The sequence below is a fragment of the Pipistrellus kuhlii genome, unplaced genomic scaffold (genome assembly GCF_014108245.1).
Source record: "Pipistrellus kuhlii isolate mPipKuh1 unplaced genomic scaffold, mPipKuh1.p scaffold_m20_p_7, whole genome shotgun sequence".
Lineage (NCBI taxonomy): Eukaryota > Metazoa > Chordata > Mammalia > Chiroptera > Vespertilionidae > Pipistrellus > Pipistrellus kuhlii.
The window spans coordinates 40,605,327-40,629,023 of NW_023425573.1; the positions used below are offsets into that span (position 1 = coordinate 40,605,327).

General features: G+C 38.6%; 1 protein-coding gene across 1 annotated transcript; it reads left to right on the plus strand.

Annotated features, from left to right (window-relative positions):
• Positions 1-5: 5 nt before the first annotated feature.
• On the plus strand, positions 6-19,248 carry CFAP210 (cilia and flagella associated protein 210). Its single transcript, XM_036422441.1, has 9 exons — positions 6-192; positions 3,467-3,696; positions 5,073-5,246; positions 5,351-5,544; positions 11,807-11,963; positions 13,252-13,391; positions 15,136-15,328; positions 16,287-16,451; positions 18,755-19,248. The coding sequence occupies exons 1-9, from the start codon at positions 126-128 to the stop codon at positions 19,097-19,099; spliced, it is 1,665 nt and encodes a 554-aa protein (XP_036278334.1). The 5' UTR covers positions 6-125; the 3' UTR covers positions 19,100-19,248.
• Positions 19,249-23,697: the final 4,449 nt, after the last annotated feature.

Genomic DNA, 23,697 nt, shown 5'->3' on the forward strand with positions numbered 1-23,697 from the left:
TTCTTCCGTGGCCGCGGCCGCGGCCGTCACTTCCGGCGGCGTTGCTAAGCAACCGCGCGGCATTTCCAAACACTGGAGACTGCAGCGCCCGGCGGCGCGGTCGCCTTTCCAAGTCCGAAAGCGCCATGGGCACCTCGGCGGAGACGCTCGTGCGGTTCGGGAGGCGCTCCGGACAGGCCAAGGGATGCCCGGGTGAGCTAGACTGGCCCACACTGGCCTGGGGGTTGTTTCTGACCCCCTCCCCCTGGACTCGGGGTGAGAGGCGAGGGTGACAGGTGAGGGGGCCTAGTCCAGGTGAAGGGGACTCCCAAGTCAAAAGCAGCGCGGGGTTCTATGTAAATTAGACAGTTTTGCCCTCAGATGAATGGGTAGGTGGGGAAATGTACATAAATAGCCCGGCCGGTGTGGCACAGTGTTTGAGCGTGGACCCCTGAACCAGGATGTCCAGGTCAGGGCACAAGACAGTTTCCGGCTGGATCCCAGTAGGGGGCGTGCAGGAGGCAGCGGATCAATGATTCTCATCTTTTTTTTTTTTTTTTTTTAATATATTGTATATATTCGATATTTTATTGATTTTGTACAGAGAGGAAGGGAGAGAGATAGAGAGTTAGAAACATCGATGAGAGAGAGTCATCGATCAGCTGCCTCTTGCACACCCCCTGCTGGGGATGTGCCCGCAACCAAGGTACATGCCCTTGACCAGAATCGAACCCGGGACCTTTCAGTCCTCAGGTCGAGGCTCTATCCATTGAGCCAAACCGGTTTCGGCTGATTCTCATCCTTGATGTTTCTATCCCTCTTCCTCTCCCTTCATCTCTCTGAAATCAATAAAAAACATTTGAAAAGAAAAAGTTTATATAAATAGAGGTGGAGAAAAAATAAGTATTAGGCTGATCCAATTGATCTGTGTGGTTGCAGTTCCAAGAGTCTGGAGTTTACCTTACTCGGAGCTCACCAGTTATCTTTGTTAAAAAAAAAAAAAAAAAAAAAAAAAAAAATCAGTGCTGCCCTAGCGGGTTTGCTCAGTGGATAGCGCATGCAGGGGTCCTCAAACTTTTTAAAGTGGGGGCCAGATCACGGTCCCTCGGAGAGCTGGAGGGCTGGACTATATGAACTACTAATTCCTACTGTAACACCTCGGCTGCGCTCACTGCCCAAAAAACCTGGCGGGCCGGATCATACTCCTCTGCGGGCCGCATGTGGCCCGCGGGCGGTAGTTTGAAGACGCCTGGGCCGATCCCCAGCAGGGGGCGTCAAGAGGCAGCTGATCAATGATTCTCATCATGGATGTTTCTGTCTCTCCCTCTCCCTTTCGGAAATCAATATATACATATGTATGTATGTATGAATGTATATGTATGTGTGTATGTATATACACACACACACATATATTTTTTAAATCAGTGCCATTTTTTAAACTTCACCGCTGCCTGAGGTAGTGATGATAATTGAGTACAAACAAGAAACTTATGACCAAGAAACTTATGTTCTGGAATTAGTGGTGATGTTTTCACAGCTTTGTGAATAGATTAAAAATCCCTGAATGTTATTATCCTTTACAATGGTGAGTTTTATGATATGTGAAATGTATCTCAATTATTGTAAAAAGAGAGATTTTGTAAGCCACGGGAAATGTTTAAACGATGACAGGCCCATGGACTGATTTTAGAGACCCATGGGTCACTTGCCACTGCTTTTGGCCCCTCTCTACTCCATGAGTCTGTCCATAGTCTTACTATGCCCCTCTCTTTTTTCTTGTTCCTTCTTTCAACTGTGGCCTGTTTAATTTCTGGAACAGCCACTTCGGGCCTTGTGTGAGAGCCACTGTGAGGAAGGAGTCTTGGAAACAGAATGCCCTTAGAGGAGTGAACTGTACATCAATCCAGTGAATTAGAGCATGGATGCCTGAGGTCATCTGTAGCTCTGATATCAATCGGAGCTCCTTATCCTGAGAGAGATGGGGGAACTTGTCCCAACCTCAATGGCCTGAAAGTAAAAAAACTTTCCCAGACTTTCTGTGGGTTCTCTTATTTCTTTATGCTTGCCCATTTCTACCGCTTTTATTCTCTTGATTCTCTTCTTGAGTCAGAGTCCATGAAAAGATCTTGAATAAGCCCTAGCTGGTTGTTCAGAGGTTAGGTAGGGGTGTCGAACTCAATCAGAGAAGGGGCCAAAATCTAAAATCCAGCCTAAATCGCGGGCCGAATGGTTTACTGAACAGTCATAAACTGTCATTGTGATGGAAACGCAGCGGAGTGCAGTGATGACAGCGCGGTGCGGGCCACATTGCAAGGCCTGGCGGGACGGATTTGGCCCGCGGGCCTTGTGTTTGACACATGTGGGTTAGAGCGTTGGACCGCTGACTGAAGAAGGGTCATGGGTTTGATATTCCATTCAAGGGCACATACCTTGGTTGTGGATTCAATCTCTGGCCACCAACTGATGTGTCTCTTTCACTGGATGTTTCTTTCTCTGTGTCTCTCCCCTCTCTTCTCCCTCTCTAAAATCAATGGGAAGAAATATCCTTGGGTGAGGATTAACAACAACAACAATGAAAGATCTTGAATAAAACATCTCATGAGTGCAGTTACTCTGCTGAAGATTTGGGATGTCACAGAGCGGGGATCACATTGTGCACCACACAGCTTCTGACATGCAGCTCTCCTTCCACTGCTTCCAGAGCCCGGGCACCACTGACCACAGGAGCTCCAGGCTTCAGGTCTGGTTGAGCTGATTGATCTAGAGGTATAATGGGATCCTCATTGTCCCAGGTGCTTCCTTTGTTTCCACTTTGTGGTTCACAGAACAACCTCCTATAAGGCTGCTGTGGTCCTTGGAATCTGGCCTTCATGCTTCCTCATTCATATCTAGCTTGGGAGTCACTCTCAGATGTCTTTACCAGAAGAACAAGAACGAACTTTACTAAAAGTCTCAAATAAACCTCTTTTCCTATTTCTATTTATTTATTTATTACAGAAATAATTATTGGCAAGTGAGATGCAAGTATTCTTAAACTAATGAGGCCCACCTGGGAACTGTAGTCAGTTCTCCAAATTACCTTGCTGGTACCCCATTAGAAAGGGGTTGAATGGAGTCAGTTATAATGTCTTCAATCCCAAAGTTATGCATTTATAAACTCCTACGTGGCTAAATTGAAAAAAATGCTTTTATAACAACCAGTTGGGTAGGTATTATTGACCTCAACTTTAAAGATGTTGATAGCAAGACTCCAAGAAGTTAAATGACTTGCCCAGGTTTACACACCAAGGAAATGACTAAACAAGGACTCAAATCTGTGTCTTTTGATTTCAGGGCGTTGAACCTTTCCATTTAATCCCAGTTGCTCTTAAGAATACAATTATTATTTCAGACAATTTCTAGATGTACCAATAGAGAAATGTCTGAGAGAAAAGAAGATCACACTCTTCTTGAAAGTTGTTAATATTCATTTTTAACACTTTACTAGAAATAAAAAACTTGAACGAAGAAGATCAAGATCTCTATCTGCCTCTTCTACCTAGCAAAGTGGATCTCCGGCAGGTCACCATCATCCCACACAATGAGTGGGAAAGGATTCGAGATAGCATCGATGGTTTAACAAGAAAAGCAGCATGCCTTCGAGCAGAAAGAAAGGCAAAGAAAGACATGCATCTCCGATCCCAAGAAGTGGTAAAACACTGGGCTCGTACATATGCAGTAAGTATTAACCACCCAGGAGTGCACAAGCACTGAAGGCTTATATTTTTTCTTAGCATTCTTGTAAATATTTTTACATATAGCCCTAGCCATTTTTGCTCAGTGGATGAGCGGAAGGGTCCCAGGTTGGATTCTGGCCAAGGGCACATGCCCGGGGTTGTGGGCTCGATTCCCAGTAGGGATTGTGCAGGAGGCAGCCAATCAATGATTCTCTGTCATCATTGATGATTCTATCTCTCTCCCTCTCCCTTCCCCTCTGAAATAAATAAACATGTATTTTAAATATATATATTTTTACCTATAAAACATTAAAATGCATTGAGACACATTTTCAACACCTTTATTTAGGTATAAGTGACATACAATAAATTGGACATATTTAAAGTGTACAATTTTATAAGTTTTTGTCATATAGACTCCTGACACCATCATTATAATTAAGACAATGAATATATTCATCACCCCAGAAAAGTTTATTCATAGCCCATCTTACTCCTCTCACTCTTTCCCCCCAATTTGTCTCCTGTCTCTAGGCAACTATTGATCTGCTTTCTATATTGATTTCACTCAACATGAAATATTTTCATATTGTGTGTATCAATTATTCATTCACTGTTATTGCTAAGTGGTGTTACCATGTATGGATATATACCACAGTTTATCTGTTTAATTGTTGACATTTGAGCTGTTTCCAGGCTCCTATAAATAATGCTGCTGCCCTATCCAGTTTGGCACAGTGGGTAGAGCTTCGGCTTGCAGACTGAAGGGTCCCAGGTTCAATTCCAGTCAAGGGCACATGCCTGGATTGCAGGCTCGATCCCCAGTAGGGGACGTAAGGAGGCAGCCAATCAATGATTCTCTCTCATCATTGATGTTTCTCCTCTTTTTTCTTCTCTGAAATCAATAAAAATATATTTTAAAAAGTAAAGCTGCTTATGAACATTTATGTGTAAGTGTATGGATATATGCTTTCATTTTTCTTGGGTAAATATCTTGGTATAGAGTAGCTGAATCATATAATAGATGTATGCTTATATATTATTATGTAAATATTTGAAGGAACTTTGAAGTAAACACAAGAAATTAAAAATAGTAGTTGCCTTAGAGGTTGCAGATGTAAATTAGGATTGGAGGAAGAGTTTCACTGTATACAATGATATTATTTTTGGGTTTTCAACCATATAACTGTGTTACCTACCTAAAAATTTCAATGAAAAATTAACTCATGAGTGTAACTTTATGTTTTATTTATTAATGATAAATGCAAATACAAAAAAGACTAATAATGAAAGTTCAAATGATCACATTACAATGTTCAATTTTGTAAAATGTAATGGAAAAATGAAAACAGATGCCTGCTTTGGTCTTTTTTGCAGGGGATAAAAGAACAGAAACTTAAAGCCAAAAAGAAGCGTGATGAAGAACTAGAGGCAGAAAGACAGATTCTTGATCTGGAAGAAGAAATATATAAACAAGGAGAAAGAAAAAAGGCCATTGAAAATGCAAAGCAATATCAATTTTACCAGACAGAAAGACTGAAAAACTTTCATGTACTACTTGGATTTTCTTGAATTTTTATACACACTTAACATATTTATACACAAGTAGACTTTATTTTCTTAAAATACTGTAATTTTTTTAATTTTTTTTTTAGTCAGGACTTCTTCTTAGTAGAGTGATGAAAGAACGTGATGCCCAGATTGAATCCCAAAAGAGTAGAATAAAATCTGATAAAAAATGGGAGGAACAAATGAAACTCGACATTGAAAAAGCTTTTAAGGAAGAACAAGAAAAAGCACAAAAACAACGCAGAGAAAGAATAGCTGTTGCCAATGATCATTTAAAACAGTATGTATATATAAATTATCTTATTTGTACCTCCCTCTTTTTCTCATGATGGATATAGCTTTTTTCCCCCGGATTATAAAAGTAATATATGCTAAAATATCCACTAGGTAGAAAAAAAAAATACAGGGAAAGAGGGTAAAAATCATTATTATTCCCTTACCCAGAGATAATATATCGTCACTGTAATGCTACAGTACAAACAACCACACAGTCTAGCAGCATTCACCAATAAACATTTATTTCTCATGTATCTGGGGGTTGGTTGGGTGTGGCTGGCAGCTTTTGTTCAAACTTCAGGACTGGCTGGGTTTGCTATTGTGGGCAAAGCTCTGATCTGCTCCATGTCTGCTCATTCTGAAGTCCTCGATGAAGGGCCAGCAGTCACCCGCGGGAAGCTTTTCTTACCGCGTTGACAGAGATGCAAAAGAATGAGCACAAGCTTGCAAGACCATGGCTAATCCCAAAATCAAAGGTCAAGGAAACACATGGCCCACCATGAGTCTAAGGAAGTCATATGGCTCGGGCTAACAACCTTGGAACAGAGAAATAGACTCCATGGGAGTGGGGAGTGAGAGAGAGAGCCTTTTTGAATAATCCAATCCACCACAATAAGCTGTTTTTGTTTTGGTATATAGCCATATAGACCTTTTTAGATGGAGGTGGTGGACGTGGGTGGATTCATTAAGGTATAATTTACATTTAATAATAATTGACTTTTTAAAAGCATACCAGAACTGTATACCTCACCCAAATCTGGATACAGAATACTTCCATCTTCCCAAATGAGTTTCCTCATGCCCCTTTGCACTGAATTCTATCTCCTGTTATTGATCTAGTGGTGCAACCATTTTTTCTGATCATATATACCCACTTTATAAAATAAAATTGGGTCAACTACCATTTTATTAAATGTGTGTGTGTGTGTGTGTGTGTGTGGTTTTTTTTTTTCATTTACCAATATGTCATGAGCTCTTGCTATGCCAGTAAATTGAAATCAAACCTGATCTCTTTTTTAAAAGTATATATATATGGGTGGGGGTGCAATTTGTATATAATTTTACTTACTTTTCTAAATAGCTGATACACGCAAATAGGCAAAGGCACAAAGGAGATTCAGAAAAAGTCTCTTCTGTGACCACTACCCACTTTGTTTCTCCAATGTGAGACCAGTTTCTTTACACTGTAGTTTAAATGTGTTTAAATTGTATAAATACATTAAAAAATTTAAACAATACTGTATTGGTAGACATTATAGAATTATAAAACACATGCCGAAACCAGTTTGGCTCAGTGGTAGAGCGTGGGTCTGCGGACTGAAAGGTCCCAGGTTCAATTCCGGTCAGGGGCATGTACGTTGGTTGCGGGCACATCCCCGGTAGGGGGTGTGCAAGAGGCAGCTGGTCTGTGTTTCTCTCTCACCGAGAGAGTTTCTATCTCTCTATCTCTCTCCTTTCCTCTTTGTAAAAAATCAATAAAAATATAAAAGAAATTTAAAACACTGTTAAACAAAATTAAAAATAAATTAAAAATCACTAGAAACTTGATGATCCAGAGTAAGCACTTAACATTTGGATGTATGTTTGTCTATTCTTAAAAATTATTTTTGCAAATAATAAATGCATATATGCTTATTGAAATCAAGCTATACAGCAAAATTTGGGGTAAAATTTGAAAGCTCATCTTCATAGCCATCCTACTGAATGTCTGCCTCTTTAAGTCTCATTTTCCTCTTCCTAAATAGCCATTATAAAAAGTATTTAAAAAAAATATATATTATTGATTTTTTTACAGAGAGGAAGGGAGAGAGATAGAGAGTTAGAAACACTGACGAGAGCTGAAACCGGTTTGGTTCAGTGGTAGAATGTCGGTCTGCGGACTAAAAGGTCCCAGGTTCGATTCCGGTCAACGGCATGTACATTGGTTGCGGGCACATCCCCAGTGGGGGGTGTGCAGGAGGCAGCTGGTCGATGTTTCTCTCTCATCGACGTTTTTAGCTCTCTATATCTCTCCCTTCCTCTCTAAAAAATCAATAAAATATATTTTTTTAAAAAGTAACATTAAAAAAAAAAGAAAAAAAAAGAAACATCGATGAGAGAGAAACATTAATCAGCCGCCTCCTGCACACTCCCTACTGGGGACATGCCCTCAACCAAGGTACATACCCTTGACCAGAATTGAACCTGGAACCTTTCAGTCCGCAGGCCAACACTCTACCACTGAGCCAAACCAGTTTTGGCTTATAAAAAGTTTTATACCTATCTCTTCAGAATGTTTTATTGAAGTTACTAATACTTATTATATACAGCACATATTTAAGTGTGTATACATTTTTTAACTTGAATGTTATACAATATACTTTTCTGTGACTTCATTTTTTCACTCAATAATATACCTTGAATATCTTTATGCAAGAATATATGGATCAGTCACATCTTTTAAAATAATCATATTATATACTAAGCATGTACCATTATTTATCCTATTAATATATAATAAAAGCCCAGCGACCGAACAGCAGAACAACCAGACCAACTGATTGCCCAATCGCTATGACACACACTGACCACCAGGGGGCAGATGCTCACACACAGAGGGTAGGTCCACAGCCGCTCAGCCAACTGAGATGAGCAGAGCTCCCACATTGGCCTGATCCCCGTGGGCCACACTCTCCCACCAGTGCACTAATCCCATGCACTGGGCCTCTGGTTTAATTATAATTATTATTGAGGGAAATTGGGGTGTCCCCTATTTCTAACAATGTTACAGATCATCCTTAGCATATATCTTTTATAACTTTTTAAAATATATATATTTTATTGATTTTTTACAGAGAGGAAGGGAGAGATATAGAGAGTTAGAAACATCGATGAGAGAGAAACATCCACCAGCCGCCTCTTGCACACCCCCTACTGGGGATGTGCCCGCAGCCCAGGTACATGCCCTTGACCGGAATCGAACCTGAGACTTTTTAGTCCGCAGACCCATGCTCTACCACTGAGCCAAACTGGTTTCGGCTATCTTTTATAACTTTTGTGCAAAGATGTATTTACATAAGATAGATTTTTAAAAATATTTTTATTGATTTTATACAGAGAGGAAGGGAGAGAGATAAAGTGTTAGAAACATCGATGAGAGAGAGTCATCGATCAGCTGCCTCTTGCACACCCCCCACTGGGGATATGCCCGCAACCAAGGTACATGCCCTTGACCGGAATCGAACCCGGGACCTTTCAGTCCCCAAGCTGACGCTCTATCCATTGAGCCAAACCGGTCCCAGCAAGATAGATTTTTTGAAATGGACTTGGATTTTACATTTGGAGAATGACTGCCAAATTGCCCTTTGAGAGGCTTTCAGTGCATTCATCAATGATGTCGACACCCTTTATACTATAATCAATATGGGTACTGTTTTTGGCAAAACGTTGTATCTTTTAATTTACATTTCTAGTAATTTTAGTGAGACAACATTTTTTCATATGTAAGTGTCCATTTGTTTGGGTTTTTATTATCGTGAATTGGTTATCCCATTGTTCTCTTGTGTAGGTTGTTTTATATTGGTATGCATGTTTGTCATTGATTAAAAACTGATTAATAAGAAGTTTTATATATATTGATATTCTAATTTATTAGTCATTGCAGATTTTGTCATCTTTCTGAATGGCTTTTAGTAGTTAGGTGATATTTATTTTTATGTGTTCAAGTCTCTCTTTTTGTTATTATGATTTTATTTTTGTATATATATTTATTTATCAGAATCACAAATGTCTAAGTGACATAGACATCAATTCTCAGGATGTATGTGTTGCCAGATTGTATTCTGCAGTTATTTTAACCCTTAGTAAAAAGAGAAGAGTAACTTTTTGATTTATTATAATTTTTTTCCTTTGGCAATGTAGAGATCCAAGAGTTTGTGCAAGTTATGGACAGAGCCGTTGGCAAAGGGAGGCAAATATTTGCCCAGTGAATCACCTTTGAGACATTTCTCTTTTTATGTGGGCGGTTGCAGCTCAGAGATAATTATAGGTAGCAGATTAATCTCCAGCAAGCTACCTGGCAAATGCTAACACCTTCCCAGGCCATCTGCCCCCTGTAGTCCTTGCACGTAGGCTGTGTTTGGGCCACAGGATCACCTTTCCAAGTGATCTTGGGCAACAGGTTAGAGGTTCAAGCAGGGTTAGGATTTGCTTTAGTTGTTTCTTTGGCTTCTGTTCATGTAGTCCAGGTGTTTGTCAGGCTCCGAGGTAAACACAAATTCCTTCACAGTGGTGGACTCTGTCTTTCTGGATGGTGGCCAAGTATTATATTATCTTCCTCACTTCACTCTTTACTGACACATTTCCCCCCCAGAAGTCTCTTGAAAACTCAGGTATGTGAGTGAGACCTTATTGTAGCTTCTAGTAGTGATGTAGAATTTCCTTCATCCCATTGCTTGCATTGAGGGGAATCAGGAAGAAAACGTTTGACACGTGAGTTTGGGTTGCCAATTTGGCTCCAGAGTCTTACACCTTAAATTTATTAAGAGAATTCAATTCTATAATTGAATACAACAAAGGAAAATGCAAATCTATTATTATAAATATTTTTTAAATAAATGAATTTACCAATTATCACTAAGTTGTGATTATTACATCTCTAGCATAGGCAGCTGAAAAGAAGGTGGTACTATTCACCAAGGTAAGAACAAGAGACCAGAGTATGAATTTGGTCTTACGCATAGTGAATATATAGTCAGGTGGTGATTTTCTATAAAAATCACATGTGTGAATTATAATCGAGTCAGACCTCATATTTGATGTTTGACTGCTGACTTCTTTGTGGGCCTCACTCTCCCTTCCCCTGTGGCCCTCATTTTAAAAGGCTGATAAGAAGGCCTCTGGACTTCTCTTTCCTTTGGCACCAGCAGAGAATTTATATCACCTTGTGCATAGGAACTTTTCCCCTGTCCCTCCTCTTAGTCTGGGGGAAGGCCCATATCTACTCCCTTTGCTATGCCCACGTCATTCCAGACCTACTTGTGCCTGGACAGCTCTCCCAGTAGTTTCTTGTGTGAGTAACACCTTCTCTCAACTTCTCTTGGTGCGTGGAAGGTCATCTGAACCAAATTTTGGGTAGGAGCCCCTAATGCTTTTAAAGGAGGACAACACAGCATCTGTATAAGCTCAAATCAGATCTGGGCTAGACAAATAGATTTGGGACCTTCCAGATGTGAATCAGAGGTTTCATGACAAATGGTACTCTGATTATTAGGTAGAGGCTGCCCAGTGTATTGGGTTGGGAAGGTCCAAGATTCAGCAGTGAAGAGCTTTGCATTGATTATTGGTGTCTGCTGAGGACATGGGTATTGGAAGTAAAGATCTGAATGTTATGTCTTTCTTCCCTGAACTAGAGGCACATGTGACAGAAAGGTTTACTCCTCAGTCTTTTAGTCCATGTAAGTAGGTTGTGACTCTATCCTGTACCTACCTATTTTGGAATTAAAAAACAAAACAAACTAGAGATAGCAGACAGCGGCCATGGAACAGCCTGCACATTGTTGATGGGCTGACCGGCAGACATTTTGGGCCTCAGGGTTCTTGCCAGCATGTGGAGGAATGGAGACCAGAGGAGGGCACTCAGAGCCTGGGATAGACTGATGGGAGAGTCTCCTGTAGTGATAGTGGTGGGTCTTGGGAGCCAATTGTCCTGGCCCAGTCTCTACAGTGAGGAGGCTCTTAGGGATCTTTGAAGAACTCAGACATTAAGGCCTTTGACAGAAGCAACATTTGCGAGCTTCCAACTCAGAAGGTAAGCTGGTCAATGCTGGCTACGGGAGGGATGACAACCACCGTGGGCAGTGGGATGGGAAAGCTTTGTTTCTCTCGTTCTATCAAACCCCATCTCCTGAGTGGCTAGATCCATACATAGAGAGCATGTCTAGTGCTGAAACTGAGAAGCGCTGGAGATTAGGGACTTTTCTGAAAAAATAATGTCACGTTCCAACATACTGTCCTTCAGTGAACTGGTTCTTCCTAAAGGAAAGGACTATTTGAAATCCTAGTTGGGAATTAATTTGGAGAAAGAATGAAACAAATTTCAAAGGAATGGAATTATTGGTAATTCTGAGCTAACCATTTTGGATTTGGTTTTAACCACTGTTCTTTATATATGTCTTGTCCCCCTCCTCCCTAAAAAATACACAAGTTCCTTCTTACAGTCTCAAATAATCCTAGATTGTAATATAATTAATTTATTTAAAATATAACATTTTTTTGGTTTGTTTTAGGATAAAGGAACATGAAGAAGAAGAAGAAAGGAGGAGAAAATCTGAAGAAAGTGACGCTGAGGAAATAAAGCGACAGAATAAATTATATGAAATAGAAACAAAGAAAAAACTAGAAAAGAAAAATAAAGAGATAAATGAAAGGAGGGAACTATTTTTTGTAAGTTGAAAATACAGCATCTTTTCTAAATATGTACAAAGTCCAATGACTACATCTTAATATATATTTTTGTAAATAATAGTGAGTTAAAAACAAGATGCTATTAAATTGGGTTTCTAAGTGTTTTGGGGAGAACTATACTTGCTATGGTTTTTATGTGGATGTGCTCACATGCAAGAACAAGAAATAAGAGAATAAAGATTTTTTTTCATAGGTATTTTTACATATATCTACTGTATATGTACTTTATATATACATACTTTATATACATAAACATATATATTAATTTCAGAGAGGAAGGGAAAGAAAGAGAGATAGGAACATCAATGATGAGAGAGAATCATTGATTGGCTGCCTTCTGCACACCTCCTACTGGGGAATCAAGTTTGCAACCTGGGCATGTGCCCTTGGCAAGAATTGAACCCCGGACTCTTCAGTCCACAAGCTGATGCTCTATCCACTGAACCAAACCAGATAGGGCGCGATAGATATCTTTTAAATATTTTTAATGTGTGTACTATGTGACTATATTAACTATTTTGTAAAATATATTTTTCTTGACTTCATTGAGAAAGGAAGAGGGAGAAAGAGATAGAAACATCAGTGATGAGAGAGAATCATTGATTGGCTGCCTCCTGTACACCCTCTACTAGGGATCAAGCCCACAACCCGGGTATGTGCTTTGACCAGAATTGAACCCAGAACCCTTCAATCTGCAGGCTGGTGCTCTATCCATTGAACCATACCAGCTAGAGCAGATGTGCTTATTTGGTTTTTTGTTTGTTTATTTTTTTCTGATTATTGAGTTATTTTAGTTACATATTTTAAAAGAAATGAATTATTTAAAAAGAAATACAGAAAAGCATAAAGGAGATATGAAAGTCGCCTATAATTTTATATCCCAAAGATAACTAATATTTGATACATTTCTTTCAGTTATATATACATTATAAACTTTGTACTCATATATTTGCTAAATATGCTACTTAGTGTTTATATTCTGTTTTCCTTTTACTCATCAATTGTATTATTAATATTCTTCCCATGTCACTGGAAGTATAATTTATTTAACCATTTTTCCATTATGAATATTTGAGGTTGTTTCCAACTTGTCACCATTATAAATAACTTTGAGATGAAATGTATATTTCTGATGTTCTTTTGAGATAAATTTCCAAGAGAGAAATAACTGGATCAGAAGCTGTGACCATTTTATAGGTTCTTGTTAGATATTTAGATGTTGAAAGATATTTTTCTTGATAGGCTAACACAGAACTTTTTCTCTAAGGAATGTATGAACGATAAAAATATCATCAAAGCCTTAGAAAAGCAGCAGCAAGAGGAGGAAGATGAAAAGATTAGAAAATTTATCAAAACAAAAAAGCGTCTTACACAAATGAGGAAAGAAAAAGAAGCTGAAACAAACAGGTAAGCTTTTAAAATAACTCACATAATTAATAAAGTACTACCTGAAATTACTTTGTTGTGAATGAGAAGTTGTGGTATGAGAGTAGCCTTTAGGAACAAAGGCCTCAGTATTTTGTGGATGACTCAAACATTTGTGTCACAATGACTTCAGTTTGGGGCATGGGAGTTGGGGTTTCTCTGGAATATCGAGGAGGCTGGGAATACTAAGATCCTCTGCTCTGGAGGGGTATGGGCTGGAGATGGCTGCCTGAGGCATTGCTGTACATGTGGTTGTTAGAACTGTAGTACAGGTGACCTCACCTAAGGTGAACAGGTAAGAAATGAAGATGGCATAGTCCTTAGGACAAATGCAGAAAGAAGGTAAGGTGAAGACCACATCTAGAGATTAGAGGAAAACCACAGAAACAGCAAAGGAGGAGAGTTTCAGTTAAATGTAAAAATAGCAATATTTAGTGTTAGATCAATAAAGGTATTAAATGAGGTTTTTAAAATTATCTCTTGGATGTATAGGTCAGTTTAGTGAGGAGTTTGGGATGAGGCGAGGGGAGAGTGGGAAGCCAGCTCCAGTACATCGTGTTTCTGTCTCAGTCGTGCTCTTCTCTGAAGGCTTTACATCACTCGTAGAGTCTTCACTATGGCCGCTAGGGCTCCACACCTATCCTGATTCCCAACTGCCTCCAGCCTCACCTCAGGCCTGGGCTCCCACAGTTCTCTCCTTCCTTTCCTCTTCCTTGTTCACAGGGACTTCTCCTGGACCCTCTCTGGGGAATGCTCACCTCTCTTAACTCAGGTCATTACTCAAATATTGCCTTCTCATTGAGGCTTTCTCTGTCCACCTTAAAATTACAACCCACCCCGTTCTCTCTCTCCCTGCCCCCCACCCCCAACAGCCCCATTGCTATCCCTTTAATTGTTCGTTTTCCTGGTTGCATGATCTAGCACTATTTTAATTATTTATTGTTTGCTGTCCCTCTATCTCAGCTATAACAAAAGCTCCATGATGGCAGAGACTTTTAATGTTTTTGTTTATTGTTAGTCTCCAGTGCTTGGAATAATGTCTGGCATATAGTAGGCAATCAATAAAAGTGTTTAAAATATTGTTTTGAGCCTAGATGAAATGTCACCTTTTCCATGAAGCCTTTATTTTTATTTTTTTTGTTTTTTTTTGTTTTCATTTGCTCATATAATTTTCTAGCTTTCTCCTGGCATTTGTAAAGTTGCCCTTTGTTTAGTTATTCATGCAAATGTTAATTACCTTGGGATAGGCACTGTGTACTTTCTCATATTTTCTCCCACATTGCTTTGCAAATTCACTTAGTGATTTAGTGACTTTGTCATATCTAAATGTAATATGACAAATTAAATTTTTGACAAATTATGACAAAAGTATTTTGGCCCAATATCCTAAATAAAAATGCCCCAATCCTTTAAAATATCTGACTCTTGACAAAACCGGTTTGGCTCAGTGGATAAAGCGTTAGCCTGCAGTCTGAAGGGTCCTGGGTTCAATTCCTGTCGGGGGCATGTACCTTGGTTGAGAGCGCATCCCCAGTGGGGGGTATGCAAGAGGCGGCTGATCATGATTCTCTCTCATTGATGTTTCTAGCTCTCTATCCCTCTCTCTTCCTCTCTGTAAAAAAATCAATAAAATATATTTTAAAAAATATATGTGACTCTCCAAATTATACTGACTCCATATTAGATCTATTCATGAAGATTTAACATGATGGTTGCTTTGTTATAGGCTAATGGAGGAACGTAGAATAAGAATAAATAACTTCCTGAGTGAAATAATAAAACAGAAACTTGACAATGAAGATATGATTCTTGCTAAAAATAGTGAAGAAGTTGAGGCTGAATGGGAAAAAAGAGAAAGAGACAAAGTTGAGAAAAATAAAGCAGAATTAAAAGCGATTGAAGAACATAGATTCTTTGCGGTAAGCAATTCAATTTTGACAAATAAAAATTACACCAAAAAAAAAGTAAGCCCTTCCAACTGTCCTTTCTACTCCATCTGTGTCCCAGACCAAAAAAAAAATAAAAAAAAATCAAATTTGAAAAATAATGTATGAATTATCTTCCTGAATTTCTGAAATCAGACCATGTTTACTTTCTAACAGAAGATAATATGACAATCAATTACAAATAATATATTTATAGATGCAAAGTAATAATCTCTTTTGTTCTAGTTTGGTGAAATATGCCATTGGAATCGCACTGGATAGTATGGACATTTTAATTATGTTAATTCTTCCAGTCCATGAACATGGCATAGCTTCCTCTGTGTCTTTCTTCAGTGTCCTATATTTTTCTCACAACAGTTCTTTTATCTCCTTGGTTAAGTATATTCCTAGATACCTTATTTTTTGTCATTGTTGCATCAGTATGAAAAACAAAACATTTTATTCATTTGTATACTTTGAATTTGAATGTTTTCAAGACAAATCAAGAAAAAATTACCCTGTTGCATTTCTGTATTCCTTAATTCTTCAGAATTTATTTCCTATATGACTATCATAATATTTAAATTGGATAATTTATAAACATTGTAGCAACTAATTTTTTTTACCTATAAAGATATTCCTACCTTGAGAAGATCTAGCTTTTTTTTTTTTTTTTTTTTTAATATTTCTGTATTTTTTAAAAACAAATATTATTCTATTTAAGTTTTCATTGTATGTCCTGATATTTGGGAGATTAAAAAAAAAAAACCACAAAAAAACAAACCCAAAGTAAAATGTCCACATGGGAATGAGCCCAGGTGCATACAAATTTCTGCCTTTGCATTGCTCTGGGCTGACTTTCTGCTTGGAGCTTTCTGAACCCATACCTTCTTTAGAGAGCAATGGTTGCTGAACATGGTTTCAGTGTTTTCCTTTACCTTTTAACATCTAGATGAAAAACAAAGAGGAAGAAGAAAGACTAAGAAAAATCGAGGAAAAAGAACATTTGTTGGCTGTCATGAAAGCAGACCAGATTTTCTGGGAGCATGAAAAGGAGAAAAAACGTAAAAGTGATAAAGAACGTCTTGAACTTCAAGATGCCCATATTCAGCAAATCGTAATTATTCCTAACTGTTTATACTTATTTTAGCTATAACTATGTAATATAGAGTTCATGCGAGTTTTCGTTCCCAAGCAGATTTCTTTGACAAGAGAGATCAGCTGGTCATTATGACACAATCAAATATATAAGAAATGTGAAGAGTTAGATTCTGTTTTTATCTGTATTGAAGTTCCCAAACTAGATTTATGTGTTTTGCACAAATATTTACCCTTCTTTAGTGTCAATAGGGCTTTAGTAATATTAACAAAAACACAGCTTAACAACTTTACTTTCTCCTCTTTATAACTCTGTATATATCCTCCTTTATAATGAGAGGGTAATATGCAAACTGACCCTAATGGTGGAACAACCGGGAACAACTGGTTACTATGACACACAGGGGAGGGCAGTTAGGGAGGCCAGGCTTGCAGGGGAGGACAAAGAATGCTTCTATGCACATTGGCATATAAATATGTTTGAGTTTCTCCTTTCAGTTCTTTTGTTTATATACCCAGAAGTGGAATTGCTGGGTTACATGGTAATTCTATATTTAGTTATTTTTAGAAACACTGTACTGTTTTCTACAGCAGCTGTACCTTTTTACATTCCCACAAGCAATGCTCAAGGGTTCCAGTTTCTACAAATTCTCAACAAATTTTTTTTTCTGGGTTTGTTGTTATTGGGTTTAATATAAATATATATTATTGATTTCAGAGAGGAAGAGAGAGAAACATTGATGCTGAGAGAGAATTATTGATTGGCTGCCTCCTGCATGCCCCCTACTCGGTTAAAACAGAATCTAACTTCACATTTCTTATCAAATCTGGGATCCTTCAGTTCCCAGTCCAAGACTACCCACTGAGCAAAACCTGCTAGGGCGGTTTTGTTGTTCATTGTAACCACCATAATGAGTTGGAAAGTATCTCATTGTGGCTCTCATTTGCTTTCCCCTAATGATTAATGATGTTGAGCATCTTTTTACAAGCTTACTAGAGGCCCAGTGCATGAAAAGTCATACACTCGGGGGAGGGGGGTGTCCTCAGCCCAGCCTGCACCCTCTTGGAGACTGGGACCCCTTGGGGGATGTCCACCTGCTGACTTAGGCCCGCTCTTGGGGGAATCAGGCCTAAGCTGACAGACATTCCTCTGGCAGCCTGGAAGCAGACCTAAGCCAAAGTCAGACATCCCTAGTACTGCCGAGGAGGCAGAAGAGGCTCCACATGCAGTCCGGCTTGTGGCTGAGTGGAGCTCCCCCTGTGGTAGCACACTGACCACCAGGGGGCAGCTCCTGCATTGAGCATCTGCCCCCTGGTGATCAATGCGTGTCATAGCAACTGGTTGTTCCCAGTCGTTCCACCATTAGGGTCAATTTGCATATTACTCTTTTATTACATAGGATTAGCTATTTCTATTCAGCCTGAAGACTTTCTATAGTATGTTTTATAGTACAGATGGGCTAGCAATAAATTCTTCAGTTTGCTTTTCTTTTTTTATTGATATTTAGAGAGAGGAAGTGGGTGGGAATGAGAGAGAAAGAGGGAGAGAGAGAGAAAAACATTGATCAGCCAAAACCGGTTTGGCTAAGTGGATAGAGCGTCAGCCTATGGACTGAAGGGTCCCGGATTCGATTCTGGTCAAGGGCATGTATAATACCTTGGTTGCGGGCACATCCCCAGTGGGGGGTGTGCAGGAGGCAGCTGATCGATGTTTCTCTCTCATCGATGTTTCTAACTCTCTGTCCCTCTCAATTCCTCTCTGTGTAAAAATAAATAAAAAAATATCACTTGTTCCAACTTCTAATTATTGGGAAACATCATGTATTTGGTTTAACTTAGCTCAGATATTCACTGCCAATTTAATCTTACAGGAGTTCCTGTGGCACATGGTATATTGGGATGACTTAGGAGAGTGGATTTGAGTGAGTTCCTTCAAAATAGTGGGTGCGTAGGGACAGTGATTGGTATGCCTTTTACACCTACCTGCCAGAGTATGCATTATTAAATGGTAGAAACAGGATTCTAAACGTGGTTATTTGATTTTATCTAAAGTTCATGCCTTTAACTATTTTGCCGTATTGTTTGAAGATCTATCATAATATATGGCTATTAAGGCAAGTTTCATTGAGTCACGACTTCTGAGCATGATGATATTGTGAGATACATGGGAAAGTTTCTGAAATAAATTATAGTATACAAGTTTTCAGAACTTGTCAAATATCAATGAGTTTATAAAAGTATATCTATAACTTCTAATGCTATATATATTTAGAGAGTTGGTCTCATTTACCAATATGGAATTGTACTTTCTTTCTTTAATAGGCCGAAAATAAGCTTAATGCAAAACAAGCAAAAGAAGACCATCTACAGTCTTGCAGACTTACTGAAAAACTTTTGGCTGGAAAGGAGAAGCAATTTCAGGATTATGCCAGAGAAGTAATTAAATTCGAGTCTGAATCAACAAATAAACATATTTATCCTCTTGTAAAATCTGTACAGAGAGGACCTGGAGGTGGCCATGGACCAGTCCTTACGAACAGAGGTGGATTAAGACCTAGCTATCAGGCAAATGAGGCCACTGGAGAACAGCTCCCTTGTTATTATTCGCATGGAACAAAATATAATAATTTTCAAAAGTCTAAGAAAAGGCTAGGTTTTACATGGTAGGAAAAGGTTTAAGATTGAGAGACTAAATTGTAGTCAATTATAAGCTCCAAATGTAAGTGAATTACTTGCTTATAATTTAATAAAGCTGCTCTTCATCTAAGTACAATTATGTTGGATCTTCACTATTGAAGGCTAATTCATTTTTTATATATACACAAAATAAAATGTATAATTTTAGTCAGTTAAAAATGTGTTCAGGCCGAAACTGGTTTGGCTCAGTGGATAGAGCATCGGCCTATGGACTGAAAGGTCCTGGGTTTGATTCCGATCAAGGGCACGTACTTTGGTTGCGGGCACGTCCCCAGTGGGGGGGGTGCAGGAGGCAGCTGGTGGATGTCTCTCATCGATGTTTCTAGCTCTCTGTCCCTCTCTCTTCCTCTCTGTGAAAAATCAATAAAATATATTTTAAAAAATGTGTTCAGTAGCATTTATATTCATAATATTATATAACCATTACAATTATTGAGTTCCAGAACCTTTTCATTGCTCAAATGGAAACCCAGTACCTATTAAGCAGTCACTCCCCATCCCCCTCTCCATAGTCCCTGGCAAACACTAATCTGATTTGTCTCTGTGGTTTTGCCTATTTGGTTATTTTATATAAATGGAATCATACTTTGGCCTTATCTCAGACATACTTAGCATATTCCCAAGGTCTATCTAATGTCCTACCATCATCAGCACTTCATTCCTTCTTATAGCTGCATGGAAGTACTACTTTTCAAAAAATTGTGTACCATTCAGTACTTAAATTTTAGTTTCAAATAACACTGATTACTGAATGCAATTTATGGCTCCTTTATGGTTTATTTTATAGTGTATCTCACTAGACGTGCAAATTGCCATGTTTTAAGGTCAGTTGAAATAATTCTTCTACATGTAGTTAGGCAACCAACCTGATACAAGTTCAGTGTCTTTTTTAAAAAATAAATTTTTATTAATTTCAGAGAGGAAGGGAAAGGGAGAGAAACATCAATAAGAATAATTGATTATCTGCTTCCTGCACTTCAGCAAATCAAGCCTGCAATCCAGGCATGTGCCTCCAACCAGAATTGAACCCAGGAACCTTCAGTCCGCAGGCTGATGCTCCATTCCGTGAGCCAAATGGGTCAGGGCTTCACTGTTTTGTTTTTTTTAAAATATATTTTATTGATTTTGTACAGAGAGGAAGGGAGAAAGATAGTTAGAAACATCGATGGGAGAGAGTCATCGATCAGTTGCCTCTTGCACACCCCCTACTGGGGATATGCCCGCAACCAAGGTACATGCCCTTGACTGGAATCGAACCCGGGTCCCCTCAGTCCCCAAGCCCACGCTCTATTCATTGAGCCAAACCGGTCCCGGCAGGGCTTCACTGTTTTTATGAGTTGCATTCCCCTGTTCCTTTAGTTTTTTGACTGTGGTATAAAATGCAGAATGCAAATTTTACCATCTTAAACATTTTTAAGAGTACAGTTCAGTAGTATGCTAGTATATTCACATTGTTGTGTAACCAATCTCCAGATCTTATCATCTTGCAAAACTGAAACTATATACCCACTAAACAACTCTCCATTTCCCCTCCCCTCAGCTCCTGGAACCTACCATTCTACTTTGTTTCTATGAATTTGACCACTTTAGGTACCTCACTAAGAGAATTTATTTCCACTAGCATAATGTTCTCAAGGTCATCTAATGTTGAAGCATGTGCCAGAACTCCTTAAAACAATATGAAATTACACACACACACAAGGTCTAGTGCATTAATTTCTGCATGAGTGGAGACCGACAGGGTTGGCTTGGCTGGGGGTATGGGACATGGGAGGTTGGCTGGCTGACCCTGCCCCCAACTGGGGCAGAGCTGGTCAGGGGGAGGGGCCACAGGCAGTTAGAAGGCTGGGCCAGCCCCCAATCAGGGTGGGAGTGGATTGAATGGGGGTGGGGCCAGCTGGGGGGAAGGGCTACGAGTGGTTGGCACTGATTGAACTCCAGGTCAAGGGGACAATCTGCACATTAGCCTTTTACTATATAGGATATCCCAAAGTTTATTCATTAATGGACACTTTGGTTTCCATCTCTTGGCTTTGGTGAATAATGATGCTATAAACACTGGTGTGCAAATCTCTTGAGGTAATATTTAAATTCTTTTGGATATATGCTCAAAAGTTAAATTGCTTTATGACAATCTTTTAAAATTTTCTGAAGAACCATCCTATTGTTTGGACCATAAGCTGCACTTTCCATTCCCATTTTGGACCAGGTGCACATTTCCCCTAACATATTTTGATAATAGCCATCCTAACGGACATGAGGTGCTAGATCATTGTGGTTTTGATTTACAGTTCCAGTTTATCAGTTGTGAATTTACCAATGTGGAGAAATGTTATCCAAGTCCTTTTGAATTTTTTCATCCATTGCTTTTTTGGTTGAGTTCTAGTTCTTTTTATTTTATTGATTTTTTTTTTTTTTACAAAGAGAAAGAGGGATAGAAAGTTAGAAACATTGATCAGCTGCCTCCTGCACACCCCCTACAGGGATGTGCCCGCAACCAAGGTGCATGCCCTTGACCAGATTGAACCTGGGATCTTTCAATCCGCAGGCTGCCACTCTATCCTGAGCCAAACTGGTTTAGGCAAGTTGTAGTTCTTTACATACTGTGGATATTAACCCCTTATCAGGTATGATTTGAAAAATTTTCTCCTCTAGGTTACCTTTTCACTGTTGTCCTTTGCTGTTTTTTAAAATAAGCAAATATGTGTATTTTCATTTAACTCTTGCATAAAACAATTTTTTTACAGATATATAATTTATTATATCCTAGCGATCACAATTTATTATATCCTAGAGATCACAGTCCAGTGATAACATGGCACAGTATTCTGTTGCAGGTTTATACATTTTATGCAACCAGCAGCATACCAATAGATATGTATGATCTCATCTTTGCTACTATAAATTCCTGCCAATAACTTTGTTTCATATTTTCATCAGTGTATTTTTGAAATAGATTTCTACAAACGGAAATGCTGAGTATAGGTGTAAATTACACAGATCATCATTCTCTCAGGGACCAAGTCTTACAGCAAAAATATTTGAGGTCATGATCCTCTCTGGGAATGATGAAACATAGCTCCTTGAGCAGTAAGGTGGATTCTCCTCCCCCCCCCCCCCCCGCCCCCCTCAAACATTATGCATGTAATTTCAGGACTTCCACACCATCCTCTAGGCTACACAGGGCACCTCTAGCCCTAGTTTTGCAACAAAAACCAAACCAAACACAAACTTTTTCAAGCAAAACTTGTTAATTGCACTTCACACGTTCTGTAGATACCACGTGTTTGAAGGTTATGTCAATACAAGTCAACGCCAAGCAAGATTTTAAATGAATGTTTAAAAACGACATTAATTATTACTAGACCCGAGATATATATATTTGGCCTAGGGTTGCCATGCAAAGGCAAAATGAACTAATAAAATCTGGGAACCTCTGTCATATATTCTTTCAAGTGTTTTAGGGAGTATATTATATAAGGGTGATAACTAGTTTTAGATAAAGTTATCTTCACGTTATAAAAACAAGAAACTGATTACTTAAATGTTTTATAACCAACTTAACTGAGTGTAGGATAAGACACTGAAATATAGTTAGTTTTCTCCCTAACATATATTGTATAATTGGATTCTATTGGGCTAGACTTTCTACTAGAGTTAAGGAAAAAAAAAAAAGAAAAAAAAAAGGCTGTGCAGCTTTTAATCACAAACAATTCAGTGTAAAGAACAGCCGAAATCGGTTTGGCTCAGTGGTAGAGCGTCCGCCTACGGACTGAAAGGTCCCAGGTTCGATTCCGGTCAAGGGCATGTACCTTGGTTGCGGGCACATCCCCGGGAGGGGGTGTGCAAGAGGCAGCTGGTTGATGTTTCTCTCTCATCGACGTTTCTAGCTTTCTCTCTCTCTCTCCCTTCCTCTCTGTAAAAAAAAAAAAAAAAAAGAATAGAATGGCAAAACACAGAACAGTGGATACATACTAGTAACTGCTCTAAACTGCTACTTTGAATAAAAAAAAACCCATAGCTAAAATTTGTGCAAAGATTTAAACTGAAACGAAGACATTTTGAGTATTGAGGACTATAGGGGGTGGGGTGTGAGGATAAAAAATTATGAACCAGCATTTAAAATAAAAGGAAATACAATATTAGATTAAGAAATGTTTAGTAAAGAAACCTAGAAAGCAATGAAAATAGAAAAAGCAAATTGATACTAAAAGTATTTTAATACACAATTTGCACAGTCCATATGATGAAGCACTTACATTTTACATATTCTCCTGGTTAAATAAAGCATTTTAAAAAACACTCCAAAACCTGAAAGTTTAATAATATTCACCTGTTAATACACACAAATCATTGGATGGTCAGAATGTTTTTACCTAAGCATATATACTTTCTGTTACTAACTCTTAAGCTAAGTAGGTAAATTTTGCCTATATACATCTCATTTAAATAGCAACCAAACAATAAGTCAAAAACTAGAATAAATTTTTCTTATAATTAACATTTTTATGGTTTTAGAACCCTTAAACTGGAGGGCCAATGATATAATAGCGTTCCTAATGCTGAGG